At 43.3% G+C, this 16,638-nt stretch overlaps 1 protein-coding gene across 5 annotated transcripts in view; it reads right to left on the bottom strand.

The window, feature by feature from the left end:
- Positions 1-16,638, bottom strand: part of LOC116968079 (cohesin subunit SA-2-like) — a 95,445-nt gene that overhangs the window by 75,837 nt on the left and 2,970 nt on the right. For all 5 annotated transcript variants that reach the window (XM_033014703.1, XM_033014705.1, XM_033014702.1 and 2 more), the window contains exons 3-6: positions 15,811-15,910; positions 10,730-10,852; positions 6,056-6,175; positions 3,404-3,541 (exon numbers count right to left, since the gene is read on the bottom strand). In XM_033014703.1, the coding sequence (XP_032870594.1) occupies positions 3,404-3,541; positions 6,056-6,175; positions 10,730-10,852; positions 15,811-15,910 (481 nt within the window). The remainder of the gene's footprint in view (positions 1-3,403; positions 3,542-6,055; positions 6,176-10,729; positions 10,853-15,810; positions 15,911-16,638) is intronic.

The raw sequence follows: 16,638 nt of genomic DNA, 5'->3' as shown, positions 1-16,638 counted from the left end.
ATCAAGTCTACTCCGCCATTCAGTCATGACCGATCCATCTTCCACTCTCAACCTCATTCTCCAGCCATCTGCGCATAACTCCTGACACCCGTACTAATCAAGAATCTGTCAACCTCCACCTTAAAAATAAACATCCATTGACTTGGCCTCCACCACCATCTGTGGCAATGAATTCCACAGATGTACCACCCCCTGACTAAAGAAATTCCTCCTCATCCCCTCCTCGACCCGAAACGTTGCCTATTCCTTCTCTATGTAGATGCTGCCTCATCCGCTGAGTTCCTCCAGCATTTTTTGTCCACCTTCATATTTTAACCCAATCATTCCATAAGTTCTGAAAATATCTTTGCAAATTCCCTTGGTGCTTTGTCTCGGACTGCCACATGCTTCAAACAATGTAGTAGACGGATGTGGCACCAAAACCGATAATCAGATTATCTAACCATATCCTACATTATTCCCATTTTATTCTCACTACATTCCCACCAACTCTCACTAGATTATATCACTCCATAAACAGTAGGGACAATTTACAGTGGCCAATTGATCAGAAACTTACACCTTTGGAACATAAGAGAAAACGGGAGCAATCACAGAAATTTGATGCAGTTACAGAGAGAGAAAATGTGCAAGAAAATAGACACAAAGTGCTGGAGTAACACTGTGGGTCAGGCATCTCTGGAGAAAAAGGATGGGTGACGTTTCAGGACTGGACCTTCATGCGACATGTTTTGTTCACCAGACTGATTCCTGGGATGTCAGGACTTTCATATGAAGAAAGACTGGATAGACTCGGCTTGTACTCGCTAGAATTTAGGAGATTGAGGGGGGGATCTTATAGAAACTTACAAAATTCTTAAGGGGTTGGACAGGCTAGATGCAGGAAGATTGTTCTCGATGTTGGGGAAGAACTGAACAAGGGGTCACAGTTTAAGGATGAAGGGGAAATCTTTTAGGACTGAGATGAGAAAAACATTTTTTACAGTGGTGAATCTCTGGAATTCTCTGCCACAGAATGTAGTCGAGGCCAGTTCATTGGCTATATTTAAGAGGGAGTTAGATGTGGCCCTTGTGGCTAAAGGGATCAGGGGGTATGGAGAGAAGGCAGGTACAGGATACTGAGTTGGATGATCAGCCATGATCATATTGAATGGCAGTGCAGGCTCAAAGGGCCGAATGGCCTACCCCTGCACCTATTTTCTATGTTTCTATGTATCGGAAACGGGGAGGTCAAGGTGGATGGTAAAAACACAAGGGTTCTGTATCAGGAATGGGGTGGTCAGGGCGGATGGTAAAATTCTGTTTTGGAAAGAGGGAGGTCAGATGGGTGGGGGGTTGGGGGGTGATGGAAATCTGCACTGGAAACTTAATCTACATCAGTAACACGAGAGAATGTGCAAAATTCACATTCAAAATAAACAGTCACTCTGTACTCAGTCACCTGATTCTGCGGCTTGGCATGGACACTTTAATAACTGGCACTGGCCACTTTAATAACTGGCACTGGCCACTTTAATAACTGGCACTGGCCACTCAAATCAGCTGCCCCGGACATTTTTATGATTGGTTTTACTGTATTTTAACGTTGTTGTTTTTACCTGCTTTTAATTATTTATACTGTTCCATCAGGGACTGGATTGTTTTTAGTGTTATTATGTGTGAAATGTTTTAAATTTCATGTGCGATGCTCCGGTATTCCCTGGGAAACGTCTTTTCATTTTGCACTGTACAACTGTTGCTTGCAAGATGACAATAAAGGTTGATTGATTGATTGATTGATTGATTGAAACTCCATTCACCGCACTAGAGGTCAGGATTGAACCCAGCTCATTGCACCAAGCTGAACCACTGACCAGAACTACAAATAGCACTTCACTGGTGGCCGATTTTATGCAGCTCCACTATTTCACATATTTCATATCTCAGATGAAAGTAGAAACTGGCATCTACTGAGAGCGGTGAATTTGTGGAATTCTTTGCCACAGAAAGCTGTGGAGGCCAAGAAAGTGGATATATTTAAGGCAGAGATGGACAGATTCTTGATTAGTATGGGTGTCAGAGGCTGTGGGGGAGAAGGCAGGAGAATGGGGTTCGGAGGGAGTAATAGATCAGCCATGATCGAATGGCAGAGTAGACTTGATGGGCCGAATGGCCTAATTCTGCTTCCATCACATGATCATCACTTATGGCCACCAGACCATCTACGGCCTTGTCACCTTTCACACAATAGGGACGGTTTCAACTTGACACTAAAGCACACAGACTCCATCTCAATGTTCCAGACTATCACATCACCTCCACCATAGGCAGGGTGGTGCAGCGGGTAGGGTTGCTGCCTTATGGCGCCAGAGACCCAGGTTCGATCCTGACCAGTTTCCTCCCAGACTCCAAAGACATACAGGTATGTAGGTTAATTGGCGTGATCTTAATGTAAATTGTCCCTAGTGTGTGTAGGATAGTGTTAATATGTGGGGATCACTGGTCGGTGCAGACTCGTTGGGCCAAAGGGCCTGTTTCCGTGCTGTATCTCTCAACTAAACCATCAATACATTAAATGCCAAATCCCAGTTTGCAAACACAAAACTGAGCATAGCTTTGATCCGAAGATCTCAGCAAACTTCTTAAGCTCTACCCCATGCTGCTGGGGCCGCTGAGAACAATGGTGGGAACCCGCGGCAGGTGGTGCCGAGACCGATCGGGGACCCGGCGTGATAGTTGGAGGGGGACATAGAGAAGGAAAGGGGATCGGCGCGGGTTGGGGGGGGGGGGGGGGGGGAAGGCATGCTGCTACGTGCGACAGTAGGGAGGAGATTGTACTGTTCGGTACTTTTGTGATTTTATCGGCCACCAATACGTGTTGACAAGTGTACTGCCTAGGTTTTATGCACAACAAAGCATTTCACAAAATCGAAGGTACACAAAAATGCTGGAGAAACTCAGCGGGTGCAGCTGCATCTATGGAACGAAGGAAATAGGCAACGTTTCGGGCCGAACCCCTTCTTCAGACTTCTGAAGAAGGGTTTCGGCTCGAAATGTTGCCGAGTCTGAAGAAGGGTTTCGGCCCGAAACATTGCCTATTTCCTTCGCTCCATAGATGCTGCTGCACCCGCTGAGTTTCTCCAGCATTCTTGTGTACCTTCGATTTTCCAGCATCTGCAGTTCCTTCTTAAAAGCATTTCACTGTACCTAGGTACATGTGACAATAAAGTATTGTGCACTCATTCATTCTCACTCTGTGAAGCCTTCATCTTTCATTCAACTTTGTCATTTCCAGCCACTGCTCTGACTCTGGCAGCCGATCTGCGATTAATTCATTATTAAAAGCAATATATAAATCAGAGTAATAAGGCCATAGAGGGTTAATCTGCAAATGGCAGAAGCCTCCTCTACTGCCACGACTTACCTGCATGGCACTTTTGTGCGGTTTGATTGTCACAGACAAGTCACTGACTTCGTGGTCACGCTCCATCCACACCCGGCGAACCTTTTTTTCCGTTGTCTGGTTATTATCCGCCAACACTCGTTTTGGTCTCTTAGAAAGCTGCCAATAGATTGTGAGGAATAATGGGGATAGATTTACAAAACGAACGGCATTTACAATATGGAAAGAGACAAATGGTCTAATTTTTCTTAAAGATCGACACAAAGTGCTGGAGTCTATCTTTGGGATAAACCAGCATCTGCAGTTCTTTGTTTCTACATACGGTCTAACTTGTTTAATTTAGAAATACAGCGAGGAAACAGGCCCTTCGGCCCACCGAATCCACACCATCAGCTTTCCCCGTACACTAGCACTATCCTACACACTAGGGACAATTTACAATAATACCCCCCCCCCCCCATTCCACTTCATCTAACACTATCAGCATGGCCCAATCCAAGTTCTCAATTGTATCCATTCAATTTACAACTGCTCCATGGTGGCAGGTAAAACCTTTTCACCTTCTGCGCAAGGATGTTTCTCCCATGTTGCAATTAAATGTTAAATAGCCTTTCCAAATTTATATTTCTTATACTGTCTCTTGAAAAGGGAAACAAAGAAAATCATATTGTCACATATTTTTGTGTCATTTGTCTGTTCTCCTGTAGCTGCTGAAATCAAACTCTTACTGAGAACCTTTCTTGATAGCTGAACCTTCAGCTCTGATGAACGCTTCTCGTTCCAAATTCATAAGGAGCAGAATTAGGCCATTCGGCCCATTAAATCTACTCCACCATTCAATCATTGCCGATCTATCTTTCCTTCTCAACCCCATTCTCCTGCCTTCGCCCTATAACCCCTGACACAGGTAATAATCATATTTTATCATCCAACTTGATCCTTCTGTACTTTCTTTGGCCCCTCCGCATCCTTTTCACAATCTGGAGATCAAAAGTGCAGATTTTGCCAATGTCCCAAGTGTTGTCGAACCAGAACTTCATGGAAATGTGACCAAAGCTGTTTTTCGCTCAAGAAATACCCACTGCTCTGCATGTTCTTGGGGGGGGGGTTCACAAATGGGATAAGTCTGGACAATTTAGAGTAACTTGCAAACCTGCACTCCCTTATCCCTCTACCCTATTTCATAGCAAAGGGATTTGAGTATAGGAGCAGGGAGGTTCTACTGCAGTTGTACAGGGTCTTGGTGAGACCACACCTGGAGTATTGCGTACAGTTTTGGTCTCCTAATCTGAGGAAAGACATTCTTGCCATAGAGGGAGTACAGAGAGGGTTCACCAGACTGATTCCTGGGATGTCAGGACTTTCATATGAAGAAAGACTGGATAGACTTGGCTTGTACTCGCTAGAATGTAGAAGATTGAGGGGGGATCTTATAGGAACTTACAAAATTCTTAAAGGGTTGGACAGGCTAGATGCAGGAAGATTGTTCCCGATGTTGGGGAAGTCCAGACCAAGGGGTCACAGTTTAAGGATAAGGGGAAATCTTTTAGGACCGAGATGAGAAAAACATTTTTCACACAGAGAGTGGTGAATCTCTGGAATTCTCTGCCACAGAAGGTAGTTGAGGCCAGTTCATTGGCTATGTTTAAGAGGGAGTTAGATGTGGCCCTTGTGGCTAAAGGTATCAGGGGGTATGGAGAAGGCAGGTACAGGATACCGAGTTGGATGATCAGCCATGATCATGTTGAATGGCGGTGCAGGCTCGAAGGGCTGAATGGCCTACTCCTGCACCTATTTCCTATGTTTCTATGTTACCCAATTTGGAATCTTTTCAGAGCGGTGCAGTAACAGAAACAGGCCCGTTGGCCCAACTTGGCCATGACAAACAGCTTTCCACAAGGTTGCCTGCTGTCCTTGGTCTGTTTATGAGAAAATGTCATCCTATATTTGTTTTCAATCTCTCAATTAAATACTTATTTTGCACGTTAGTGAACAGGGACCATTTGTGTACACTGGTGTTCCCGGTAACACCACCAGGACAACGGGCCTTCATGGTCAGATCAAGATCTTTGTGCTTAAAACTGCGACTTGAAAATGGTGCCAAACTGGCGATGCTGCATACTGTATTTGTGTGCTGCTGCTATACACTTCAACTGTATCTGTGATGCTTATTAATATCTATCCAAGTGTATCGTGATACTTGTATTGAACTGTATACGAAAATAAATTTCACTGCCCCTTCATGTGAGAAATAAAGTTGGACCGTTGGACAATTTCATCTTCCCCTCCCAACTAAACCAGGTGGAAACCAGTTACCACTATCTAAATGCCCAAGCCCCAGATTCTGTTTTTTGCTTTGTAGGTACTTACCCCTGAACTCCACTTTAGTAATTCGGGGTGAATGTGAGAAAATGGATTAGCCATTCATGACGCAGAACTGTGAGCCACAGTAGTGTCAACAATCAGTCTGGTCCAGAAGCAGGAGTGAGGAATATTAACAATGTAGTCTCGTAAAGATCACAACCCTACAGCGGTTCATCGAACACCCACTCATGAGACTCATTGAGCAGAATGATTTGGGTACAATGAACCCCAACGTTATTATTGCAGGGGAACAGCAGATATAGCCATACACAGCTCATCTTCCATCCACCAATAGGTTCCAATACCCACCTGCATCAGAGATTTTGATGGACTGATGCTCACAGGCATCTTACTGGAGTCTTGATCACTGTCTGAAAACATCATATCGTTCTCCTTGTCGGTCAATGCTCGCTTTGGTCTCCTGGAGAGCTAACAAGAAAACGGGTAGGTGAGATTACGCAGATTTAACAGAAGCTATATTCATGTATAATATTATTTTTAGACATCAAAGATACCGAGCGGAAACAGACCCTTCAGCTCACTGAGTCAGTGCTGACCATCGATCACAATCCTACACACTAGGGATTTATAATTTACAATTAACAGAAGCCAATTAACCCACAAACCTGTAGGTCTTTGGAGTGTGGGTGGAAACCGGAGCACCCAGAGAAAACCCACGTGTTCCCAGGGAGAACATACGAACTCCACACAGACAGCGGCTGTAGTCAGGATTGCACCCGGGTCTCTGGCGCTGTAAGGCAGTAACTCTACCGCTGCGCCACTGTGCCCTCCCCGAGAATGTGACAACCAGCAGCAAATGGCACAGCTGGTAAGAGTTGTTGCCTCGCAGCGCCAGAGACGCTGAATCAAAAGTAGCTACAATTCATCCCCAAACCACCACCAAGAACGAAGCTGCTGAACATACATCGCTCCAGTTCCACCCTCCACCTTCCTATCCTTGTCTTTGCTAATTCTGTCAAAAATAATTAATCACAATAGTAATTACACTGTAAATTTCCAACAGCTGATGGAACTGTTGCCACACAGGACAGAAAATCAGGTTTGATCCTGTTGTCGGGTGCCATCTGTGTGGTTTGCATGCCCACGTGGGTTTCCTCCGGGTGCTCCAGTTTCCTCCCACATCCAAAAGATGTGCGGGTTTGTAGGTTAACTGGCCCTCTGCAAATTGCCACCGATGTGTAAGGAGTAGACGAGAAAGTGGGATAACATGGAACCAGTGTGAACAGGTGATTGATGGTCTGCGTGGACTTGGTGATCCGAAAGGGCCTGTTTTAATGCTGCATTTCTAAAAACTACATTAAAAAAGGTGTGACATTGTCCAGCAGACCAACTTTGATGTGTCCATCTAAAATTACACCCAAAAAAAGGATCTGATACGTCATTGCCTTTAATCACATACTCCCAATTTTATTATGTCAAGAATTACTGAATTTTGCCATTGCTACAATAAAGGAACAGTAATATATTTTAAATCCATATAATGTGGCCTATCAAATCAGTGCCAGCTCTGTGCAATCCTTTTGCTCCCCATGCTTTCCCAAAGTAATAGTCAAATTATAATAAATTATTAGAATAGCTAATTCTTTTGGAAAGCTGAACATCATTAAAGCAGGTCGACTTGGGTTTACAAAAGGTAAATCATATTTTAAAAATGTGCTCAAATTCCTTGAGTGGCAGCACAATGGCGCAGCGGTAGAGTTGCTGCCTTACAACGCCAGAGGCCCAGGTTTGATTCTAACTGGGTGCTGTATGTACGGAGTTTGTACATTCTCCCCGTGATCTGCATGGGTTTTCCCCGGGTGCTTCGTTTCCTCCCACATTCCAAAGACGTGGGTTAATTGGCTTCGGTATAGATTGTAAATTGTCCCGAGTGTGTTGGATAGTGCTAGTGTAGGGGGATTGCTGGTCTGCACGGAATCAGTGGGCCAAAGGGCCCGTTTCCACACTGAACTCAACTAAAGGTAACAGGGAATGTTGATAGAGGGGAACCCATAGAAATAATGCATTTTGATCTCCAAAAGTTGTCATATAAGTTTTGGAGAATGTGTTAAAATGAATAAAAACTGGCCATCCGTTGAAAAAAATTGATAATTTTCCCAATTAGAATAAAATAACTAATGGAGTACCCAAGGGATTAGCTTTTAGCCCATAAATGTTCATTGTCTATATTAATGACCAGCAAGAAAGAACAGTGTGCAATATTTCCAATTTTAGAATGATACGAAAATAGGTGGAACGCCATGCTGCGAAAAGAACAGTAATTCTGCACACGATATAGAATGAATGAGTGGGCAAAAGACTGGAAAATTGAGTTTTGAATCAGGTAGTGCAAGGTCATGCATTTTGGTAAAGAAATCAAAAAGCAGATTATCCAAGTTCAAGTGAGTAAAATGCACAAGATAGACACAAAATTCTGGAACTCAGTGGGTCAGGCAGCATCTCTGGAGAGAAGGAATAGGTGGCATTTCGGATCGAGATCCTTCTTCTATTCCTTTTCTCCAGAGATGCTGCTGGAGCCGCTGAGTTACTCCATCATTTTGTGTCCATCTTCAGTGTAAACCAGCATCTGCAGTTCCTTCCGACACAATCTACACAAGGTATTCTAGTATATGAATCACAGCTAGCAAGCAGGTCCTACAATGCCTACAGCATTTTGCCCTTTACTGTAGAAGAGTTGGGAGTTTAAAAATAGGGAGATGTTGTTGCAATTATACAAGGTGTTGGTGAGGTTGCCCCCTGGAATATTGCATACAGGCCCTTCAGCCCACCGAGTCCATGCAAACCATTGCTCACCTATTCACTCTAATTGTGTTATACAACTTTTGCATCCACTCCTTACAGAGCCCATTAATTTAGCCCGCAAGTCTTTGGGGTGTGAGGGGAAACTGGAAGAAACCCAGGGAGAACGCGCAAACTGCACACGGGCAGTACCCAAGGTCAGAATCAAAACCATGTTTTGGGCACTGTGAGGCTGCAGCACTACCCGCTGCACTATGGTGCCACCCTCAAATGAGAGCATTACTGCCGAGCTTGTGTTGCTGAATGAGCTGTTATCGATAGCTTCACTGATAACAGAGTAGGCTGACTGTGTAATAATTGACTGAGATAGACACAAATGCTGGAGTAACTCAACAGTTCAGGCTGCATCTCTGGAGAAAAAGGTCACTTACCTCGGCGGAGATGCGACTTTTCTCCGAGTCGCATTTTTCCCTCCCTCGCGGCCTAACAACTTGGATTGGTGCGGCCTTTCCCGGAGACCGGACAAGAGCTTCAGCAGCAGGCGCAGCGTGGACTTTAACATCACGGAGCCAGAAGAAAGGCTCAAACCGCCGGCCTGCTGATTCTAACATGGTGAAGCCGCGGTCTGCGGAGCTTCTAGCAGCAGGCGTGGAGTGGACTTTACTATCCCGGAGCCGGGGATCACCAGAGAAGAGCTCCGACCGCTGGCCTGCCTGTGGCCTATAACATCAAGAAGCCGCTGTCTCCGTAAGAAAGTGGCCGATTCGGGTGCTCGAGTGTGTTCCATCCGTCCCAACGTCAGAGCTTCGGTCATCCCAACGAGAGGGCTTGTACATCGGGCTGTCCGTAGTAGCAACTACGGAGGGTCAAGGCCCCAAACACGGGTGAACAAAAGGAGGAAGACTGACTGAACTTTAGTGCCTTCCATCACAGTGATCACAGTGATGTTAAGTTCCATCCTGTATTGTGTTCTTTTAATTGTATGGCTGCATGTTAACTCAAATATCACTGTACCTTAATTGGTGCATGTGACAATAAATGGGAACTTGAAAGGATGAGTGGCAGACCCTTCTTTAAACTGAGTTATTACAGCACTTTGTGTCTATCTTCGGTATAAACCAGCATCTGCAGTTCCTTTCTGCACAGTAATTGACTGGGTTGGATTTGTTCAGATTTTAGACATGAAATACGTGGACATATTACTATTTTGCGTATATTGATTGATGCAATCCATCAAATGCACTTTCATCATCTGCAAAAACTCTGGCTCCTCCTGCACCTCCAAGAGTAAAGTCTCAGTATTCACTGAGGTCAGGGCATTCACTGCTGCTGTGGCTAGCTGGGGTAATATGCGCAGGAATACATTTGGCAGTGGTGCCTCTTCAGGATCCACACAACAAAAAAAAACGTAGCTGGTCTAGGCACAAGTGGAAGATTCACATTTTCAGCATGATCTAATTTGCAAATAAATTGATCTATTTGCAAATTAGTTGGAAGGGTTCAAATAGATTAAAAGATCTTGGGCTACAAAATACTAGGAACAGGTTAGAAAGCAGCATTGGAGAGCATGTCACACATGCGTCTATCTGGGTATAAACCAGTGTCTGCAGTTCATTTTTATTACCACTTTCTAGTTATCTAGTTATCGTCAAATTCCTGTTGGTAGAAGTTATTACATGCAAATTGCAGCCACATTTCCTACAGCAGCAACTACATATCTAAAGGACCCCGACCCGAAACGTCACCCATCCATATCCTCCAGAGATGCTGCCTGACCCACTGAGTTACTCCAGCAATTTGTGTTCTACATATCAAAAGTGCCCTTTCACAGTCACATTTTTTTGAAAGATACATTTTTCATCAAAGGCCATCAACTACTGCCTGCTCAACATAGAGAGGATATTTCTATTAATGGGAGAATCTCTGACCAGAGGCCATAGCTTCAGAATAAAAGAACGTACCTTAAGAAAGGAGATGGAGGAATTTCTTTAGTCAAAGGGTGGTAAATCTGTAGAATTAATTGCCACAGACAACTGCAAAGGCCGGGTCAATAGATATTTTTAAGGCAGAGATAGATTCTTGATTAGTAAGGGTGTCAGGGGTTATGGGGAGAAGGTAGGAGAATGGGGTTGAGAGGGAAAGTTAGATCAGCCATGATTGAATGGAGGAGAAGAGTTGGTGGGTCGAAGGGCCTAATTCTGCTCCTATAATTTATTAACTTACCTGCGGGGCACTCTTTGGCATTTTTACTGACTGAGGCGCTGGGCTGGCTTTCTGTTTGGCAGAATTTATCTTCCTCACAACAATTTTCTTCTCAGATATTGCCTGTCTCGACCTCTTAGGCAGCTGCAAAGGCATCAATATGACAAACAGAATTGTAACATCAGATATATCTATATTATTATTATATAACTAAAACGCATCTTGTACGTATATGTGTCTTTTTACAATACTGAAGAGTTTTTGACAAACAAGATTAGTATTCACTTTTTTACACCAATTCACTGTTCTTAACAAACATCTACTGTTCATGTGAAACCTTATAAATAGCAGATGTAAATTAGATAACTTGAAGACCGAAAGCCAAACATTTTTTCATAACAGACAAATTTTCATCGTTTTCCCACCATTTTGGACACCAAAAGTGTGACATTAAAAACTCTGCCACATTTAGTCATGAATATTTAATTCATCAATAAACTTCATATGGCCCCTCATACATAAGTTTTGATAATGGTCAATGGAACTTTCTTCATCTATACCAGGAGAAAAATACAATAAAAAAGGTAATACAGTACAGTAAAGATCCTGTAACGGTTGTTGTGCTTGGTGTAATTAAAACCACGGAGGTTCCAAACCTCTAATGCTTTTCGAAAACCCAACGAGGTATCCTATGGCAGTAGCGATTTTTGGGTGAGTTCATTATTTTTTATTTTGCAAATGAATATATCAAAAACATCGTGGTGTCAAAAACGCAACAACCGTTCATGATATATTTCCAGACTTATTAAAAATGTAAATAATTTTTTTTGGGGCATAAATTGGTCATCAAAACTAAGAAACTGTGCCAATCTTTAATTTGGCAACACACTGTCTCTTGTTTACCTTTTGTACGGACCAAGTCGCTAACTTAATTCCTTGTTGTCAACTTCGGGAAGCTCCGCAACGACCATAACGGAGACATTTTACTTACAAAAAAAATCAGCCCAAATCAAACGATCGGACAAATCATTGGCCGTCGATGTCGCTCAGATCCATAAGGTATAGTACCGTTTACATCACATTCAGGGGCCACCGCAACGTACGTTTGTGTGTATGATGTGTAACGCGCGTTGCGGTCTCCACTCAGATGGATGCCATATTCGACTACATGATCAAGTGAATGAAGTGGAAATGGTGTTTGCAATTTTATTGTTCCATGTAATATTCATAAACATGGAAAGGAATAAGAAATATGTGTACTTACTGTGCCAACCAGTTCACTGGTGGACACCACGCGACAACCGTTACACAAAATGTACTTGTGTATTCTGATGCCATTTATTTATTTATCATCTAATAACAGACAAGCCTGCAGCATGGAATGATGTCAACAATCCTGATTGGGAACCCACTGTGAGCAGGATAGACAATGTGCACAAGAACGCCATGCACGTGCAACAAGAAGAGAGTATTAAAGCAGATTTGGTTGCAGCTCAAGCATCTATAGCTCTGCAAGTTGATCGCGTTCTTGTGCACATTGTCTATCCTGCTCACAGTGGGTGCCCAATCAGGATTGTTGACATCATTCCATGCTGCAGGCTTGTCTGTTATTAGATGATAAATAAATAAATAAGTAGTTTGGGTGATTGTGCAGGCTTTAAACAAGAAACATTGAGAAATATATTTTGGCAAATAATAAAATGTCCTGCTTTTGTCCAACAAACAGCTGACAATTATCCCATTCCTTAGCTTGCATCTCAGTAAAATTTATTTCAAAACGCATTGATAGTTTACGATTATTTAAATGGTAAATGGAGCTTCAGAAGCATTTTCATTTTGCATGTTAAAACCCACCTGAGAACCATGGGCGATTTTGCAATTTTACTGACGGATTTTTAACTTTTAATACTTTTCATATAACAAATGAATAAAGATAAAAAGTCAATAAAGCCTTACTTTTGATGAAATGCAGCGAGCAAACGCGATAATTCCCGATATTTTCGATCTTTAAATCTCCACGGCAAATGTCCGCTAACAACTTCCGCTGTATTTACACCTTCAGCTCCCTCTTGAATTTACCTTAGTTTCTATCTTTTTTTTGGACTGTAAATTTAGGTAGCTGTTCCTCACGGTCACCCCGCCTGGTACAGTTAATTGCAGCTCAAAAATGGGCCGTTTTCGATGTTTTTAATGGGTGTGAAAGTGCGTGTTTTCCCATTCACTAACATGTACCGGAAGCGACGCTTGTCCCCCAGTTAAAATTTTCGGTCACGTGGGTGCGGATCTACGCTCCAGTGACCTTTCGTGAAATCACCCTATAGGGAGAAGTTGAGCAGGCTGGGATTGTATTCCTTGAAGCACGGAAGGACGAGGGATTGTCTTTTCGATGTGTACAAAATCATGGGAGGAATAGATTGGGCAAAAGCCTATATCTACCCAAAGTAGGAGAATTGAGAACCATAGGATATAAGTTTAAGGTGAAGGGGAAAGATTTAATAGGAATCTGAGGGATAACATTTTCACACATACAGTGGTGGATGCATGGATTGAGCTGCCAGCGGAGGTCGTGAAGGCAGGGACTATTGCGACGTTTAAGAAACAATTACACAGGTACATAGATAGGACAGGTTTAGAAAAATATGGGCCACACGCAGGCATGTGGGACTAGTGTAAAGGGGACACGTTGGGCCGAAGGGCCCCGTTTCCACACTGTATGACAGAAGGGTCCCGAGCTAAAACATTACCTATCCATGTCCTTCAGAGATACTGCCTGACCTGCTGGGTTACTCCAGCAACTTGTCATTTCTGTTCCAGTGCAAGTTAATGGGGCAGAAATGCAACAAAAGTACAGAATTCTAAGAATGAAGAATCCCAGTATATCCAATAAGTGAAAAGACTGAGTTTTGGATTGAGGTTTAGAGAAGGATAATGGTTGTTTACTACCTTAGCAATCAATTAGTCAGATTTAAATAAAACGATCACGAATTAAATTATTGATGTAATGCCATAATTTCACAAAGGAATTTGAGCTACTTCAGCAAGGTAAGTGATCCACACGAGTGTGGTTTTAGTGCACTCCTGGCACCTCACCTGATGGGAAAATGTGGCCCAACATTTGTACATTGTGATCAACGCATACAGATGTTTTAAAATAATTAACCATTGAAATTATTTCAGACATTAATTATGATAATTATCAGCCGTTTATAAATAAATTAGACCAAGTGGGACCCGTTGGGTCCCTGTCACACGGGAGGTACAGTCCAACGCAATATTCCACCACTCATCCATAGCCCCCACGGGAGGCATGGACCCCCAACGCAACCCGTTCCCCAAAGAAATATTCCACCCGTTCCCCCAACGCAATATTTCAGCACTCACCCATAGCCCCCAACTGGGCAGGGGCGGCTCATTTCCTCTTAATCACCCTCCCTCATTAAACTTTTTAAAAAATCCTTGCTGCCAGGAAAAAAATGTTTTAAATGCACCCTCATTGAACTTTTAAAAAAAATCCTTGCTGCCAGGAATATAAAAAAGGATTGCAACATTGTAGCTTGCAATTGCACTTACTAGGGTTGACAGGACACAGGGTCCTGGGATAGCAACATTGTAGCGAGCAGAGCTACAATCAGTGCAGAAGCAATTTTTCTCAAATTGGGATTTTGTAAATTAAAAAATGTGAATCACTTGTAAAATATAACATCAATCTGAACGAAACTTGATACAAACTACCACATGACAATTGAGAGTAAAGTGGTCCAAAAATTGTAGCGCTATCGTGTACCATTTTAGCGTAATTTGACGACATCACCAAATCAGAGATCACAGACAGGCACGCACACAGAAACAAACAAGACGAGAGTTTTAGTATAATAGAAGTCTATAATAGTATCATAGAAGTCTGCACCTCAGGAAAACCAATAAGGTGAAACAAGGAAGATTTAACAGAAGCCCGAGAGGCACCTTTTCCCCCAGAGGGTGGAAGGTATGTGGTACGAGCTGCCAGAGGAGGTAGTTGAGGCAGGTACTATAACATAATTTAAAATACACTTGGACAGGTAGTTGGATAGAAAAGGTCCTGAGCTACTAACTACCTCATTGAAGACCCTCAGACTATCTTTAATCAGATCTTGCACTAAACATTATTCCCTTTATCATGTATCTGTACACTGTGGATTGCTCAATTGTAATCATGTTGTCTTTCCGCTGACTGATTTGCACGCAACAAAAGCTTTTCACTGTACGTCCGTAAGTTTCAATAAACTAAACTTGAAGGGTCCATTTCCATGCTGGGGAGCTCTGTAACTCTCAAGACAGAGGCAACTCAAGGGAAACAGAGGAGCTGCTGGATCAGGTAATAGGGAGAGAGGAAATTGGGTATGGAGTTGGTGTGATAGTGAGGAATAGGAAAAGTAATGCAGAAAGCATGGCAAAGAGGTTTCACAGCTTGAAGAAGGCCAGAGAAAAGATTTTGTTAGCTGACGATAAAGAGCAGCCAAGCTATCTTCGTGCTATCCAGAGAATTCCTGAAGCTATGTCTAGTTTTGGGGAAAAAACACAATATGAGAAATGGAAAAGCCATGGTGATATGGGAGATGAAGGAATAGCATAAGAGAACATTACATCATGAGGGTTAGCCCAATAAAGAGTGCATTTTACACAGTATCTCAATTCCCGCTATATATATATATATATTTCCTCTCACTACTGAGGCCACCATTTTACACTAGTTTAGTTTAGATGCAGCGCAGAAACAGGCCCTTAGGCCCATCAAGTCCGTGCCGACCAGTGATCCTCGTACATTAACGCTACCCGACACACACTGGGGACCTTTTTTTTTTTTTACATTTACACCAAGCAACTCAGCCTACAAACCTGTACTTCTTTGGAGTGTGGGAGGGAACCAAAGATCTTGGAGAAAACCCCCACAGGTCACAGGGAGAACGTACAAACCCTGTACAGACAGCACCCATAGTCGAACCCGGATCACAGGGATGTAGCTCTACTTCTACGTCACCTTGCCACCCACAAATAGCGATGGGAACGATGATGATATTACTGAAAGCCACAGATTAAACAAGGGGCCACTTCAGCCCACTTACCGGTGACCTCTGTGCAACGGTAGGCAATTGCTTCCTGCCTTTCTTCAACGTCTCCTCAAAGTCACTCCCTGTATCGGACTCTGGTTCACTTGATAAATCACTGCGAGAGCAAAAGTAAGTTTCATTCAGATACAGCATAGAAACAGGCCCCTTGGCCCACGCTGGCCATCGATCACCCCTTCACATCAGTTCCATGTTATCCCACTCTCATCTACTCCCTGCAGACCATGGGCCAATTTTAAAGAGGTCAAATAACCGGGAAACCCATACATCTTTGGGATGTGAAAGGAAACCGGTGGAAACTCACGCAGCCTCAGAGAGAATGTGCAAACTCCACACAAGTCCAGGACTGAACCCAGATCTCTGATGCAGCGAGGCAGCAGTTCTACCAGGTGTTAGATTAATAGGACCCAGATATTTTGATGGGCGACTATTGGCATCACTGGGGCAAGGTACGCAAGCAAAGAATTTTACTGTGTCTTGTCACATGTGACAATAAAGTATTCTATTCTATAAATAGATCCAACGGGGGAGCAAGGAGAGTACCTTCTTATTGCTAATTGGTACTCTGCAACTCTTTCTTCTCCCACCCAGATCTCGTTTTTCCAATATCCACTCACTGCTTGGATTTTCATTGATAAACGCAAGTAACAATACAGATGACAAAGGAATTGGTACAGATCCACTGCTGATTTTCCAGCACCCTTGGTTCCAAAGCCTTGCTGGATTATCCGATCTGCCGGACCAACAGAGGTCACAGCTTCCGAGAGGAGTCTAACGGGACTGGAACGATCTGCCTAGGCTGCCGAGATACTGGCACGCAAAGTC

Source organism: Amblyraja radiata, chromosome 43 (assembly GCF_010909765.2).
Source record: "Amblyraja radiata isolate CabotCenter1 chromosome 43, sAmbRad1.1.pri, whole genome shotgun sequence".
In the NCBI taxonomy this organism is placed as follows: Eukaryota; Metazoa; Chordata; class Chondrichthyes; order Rajiformes; family Rajidae; genus Amblyraja; species Amblyraja radiata.
Note: the sequence above shows the minus strand (reverse complement) of the source record. Positions and strands in the feature narration are given on the sequence as shown.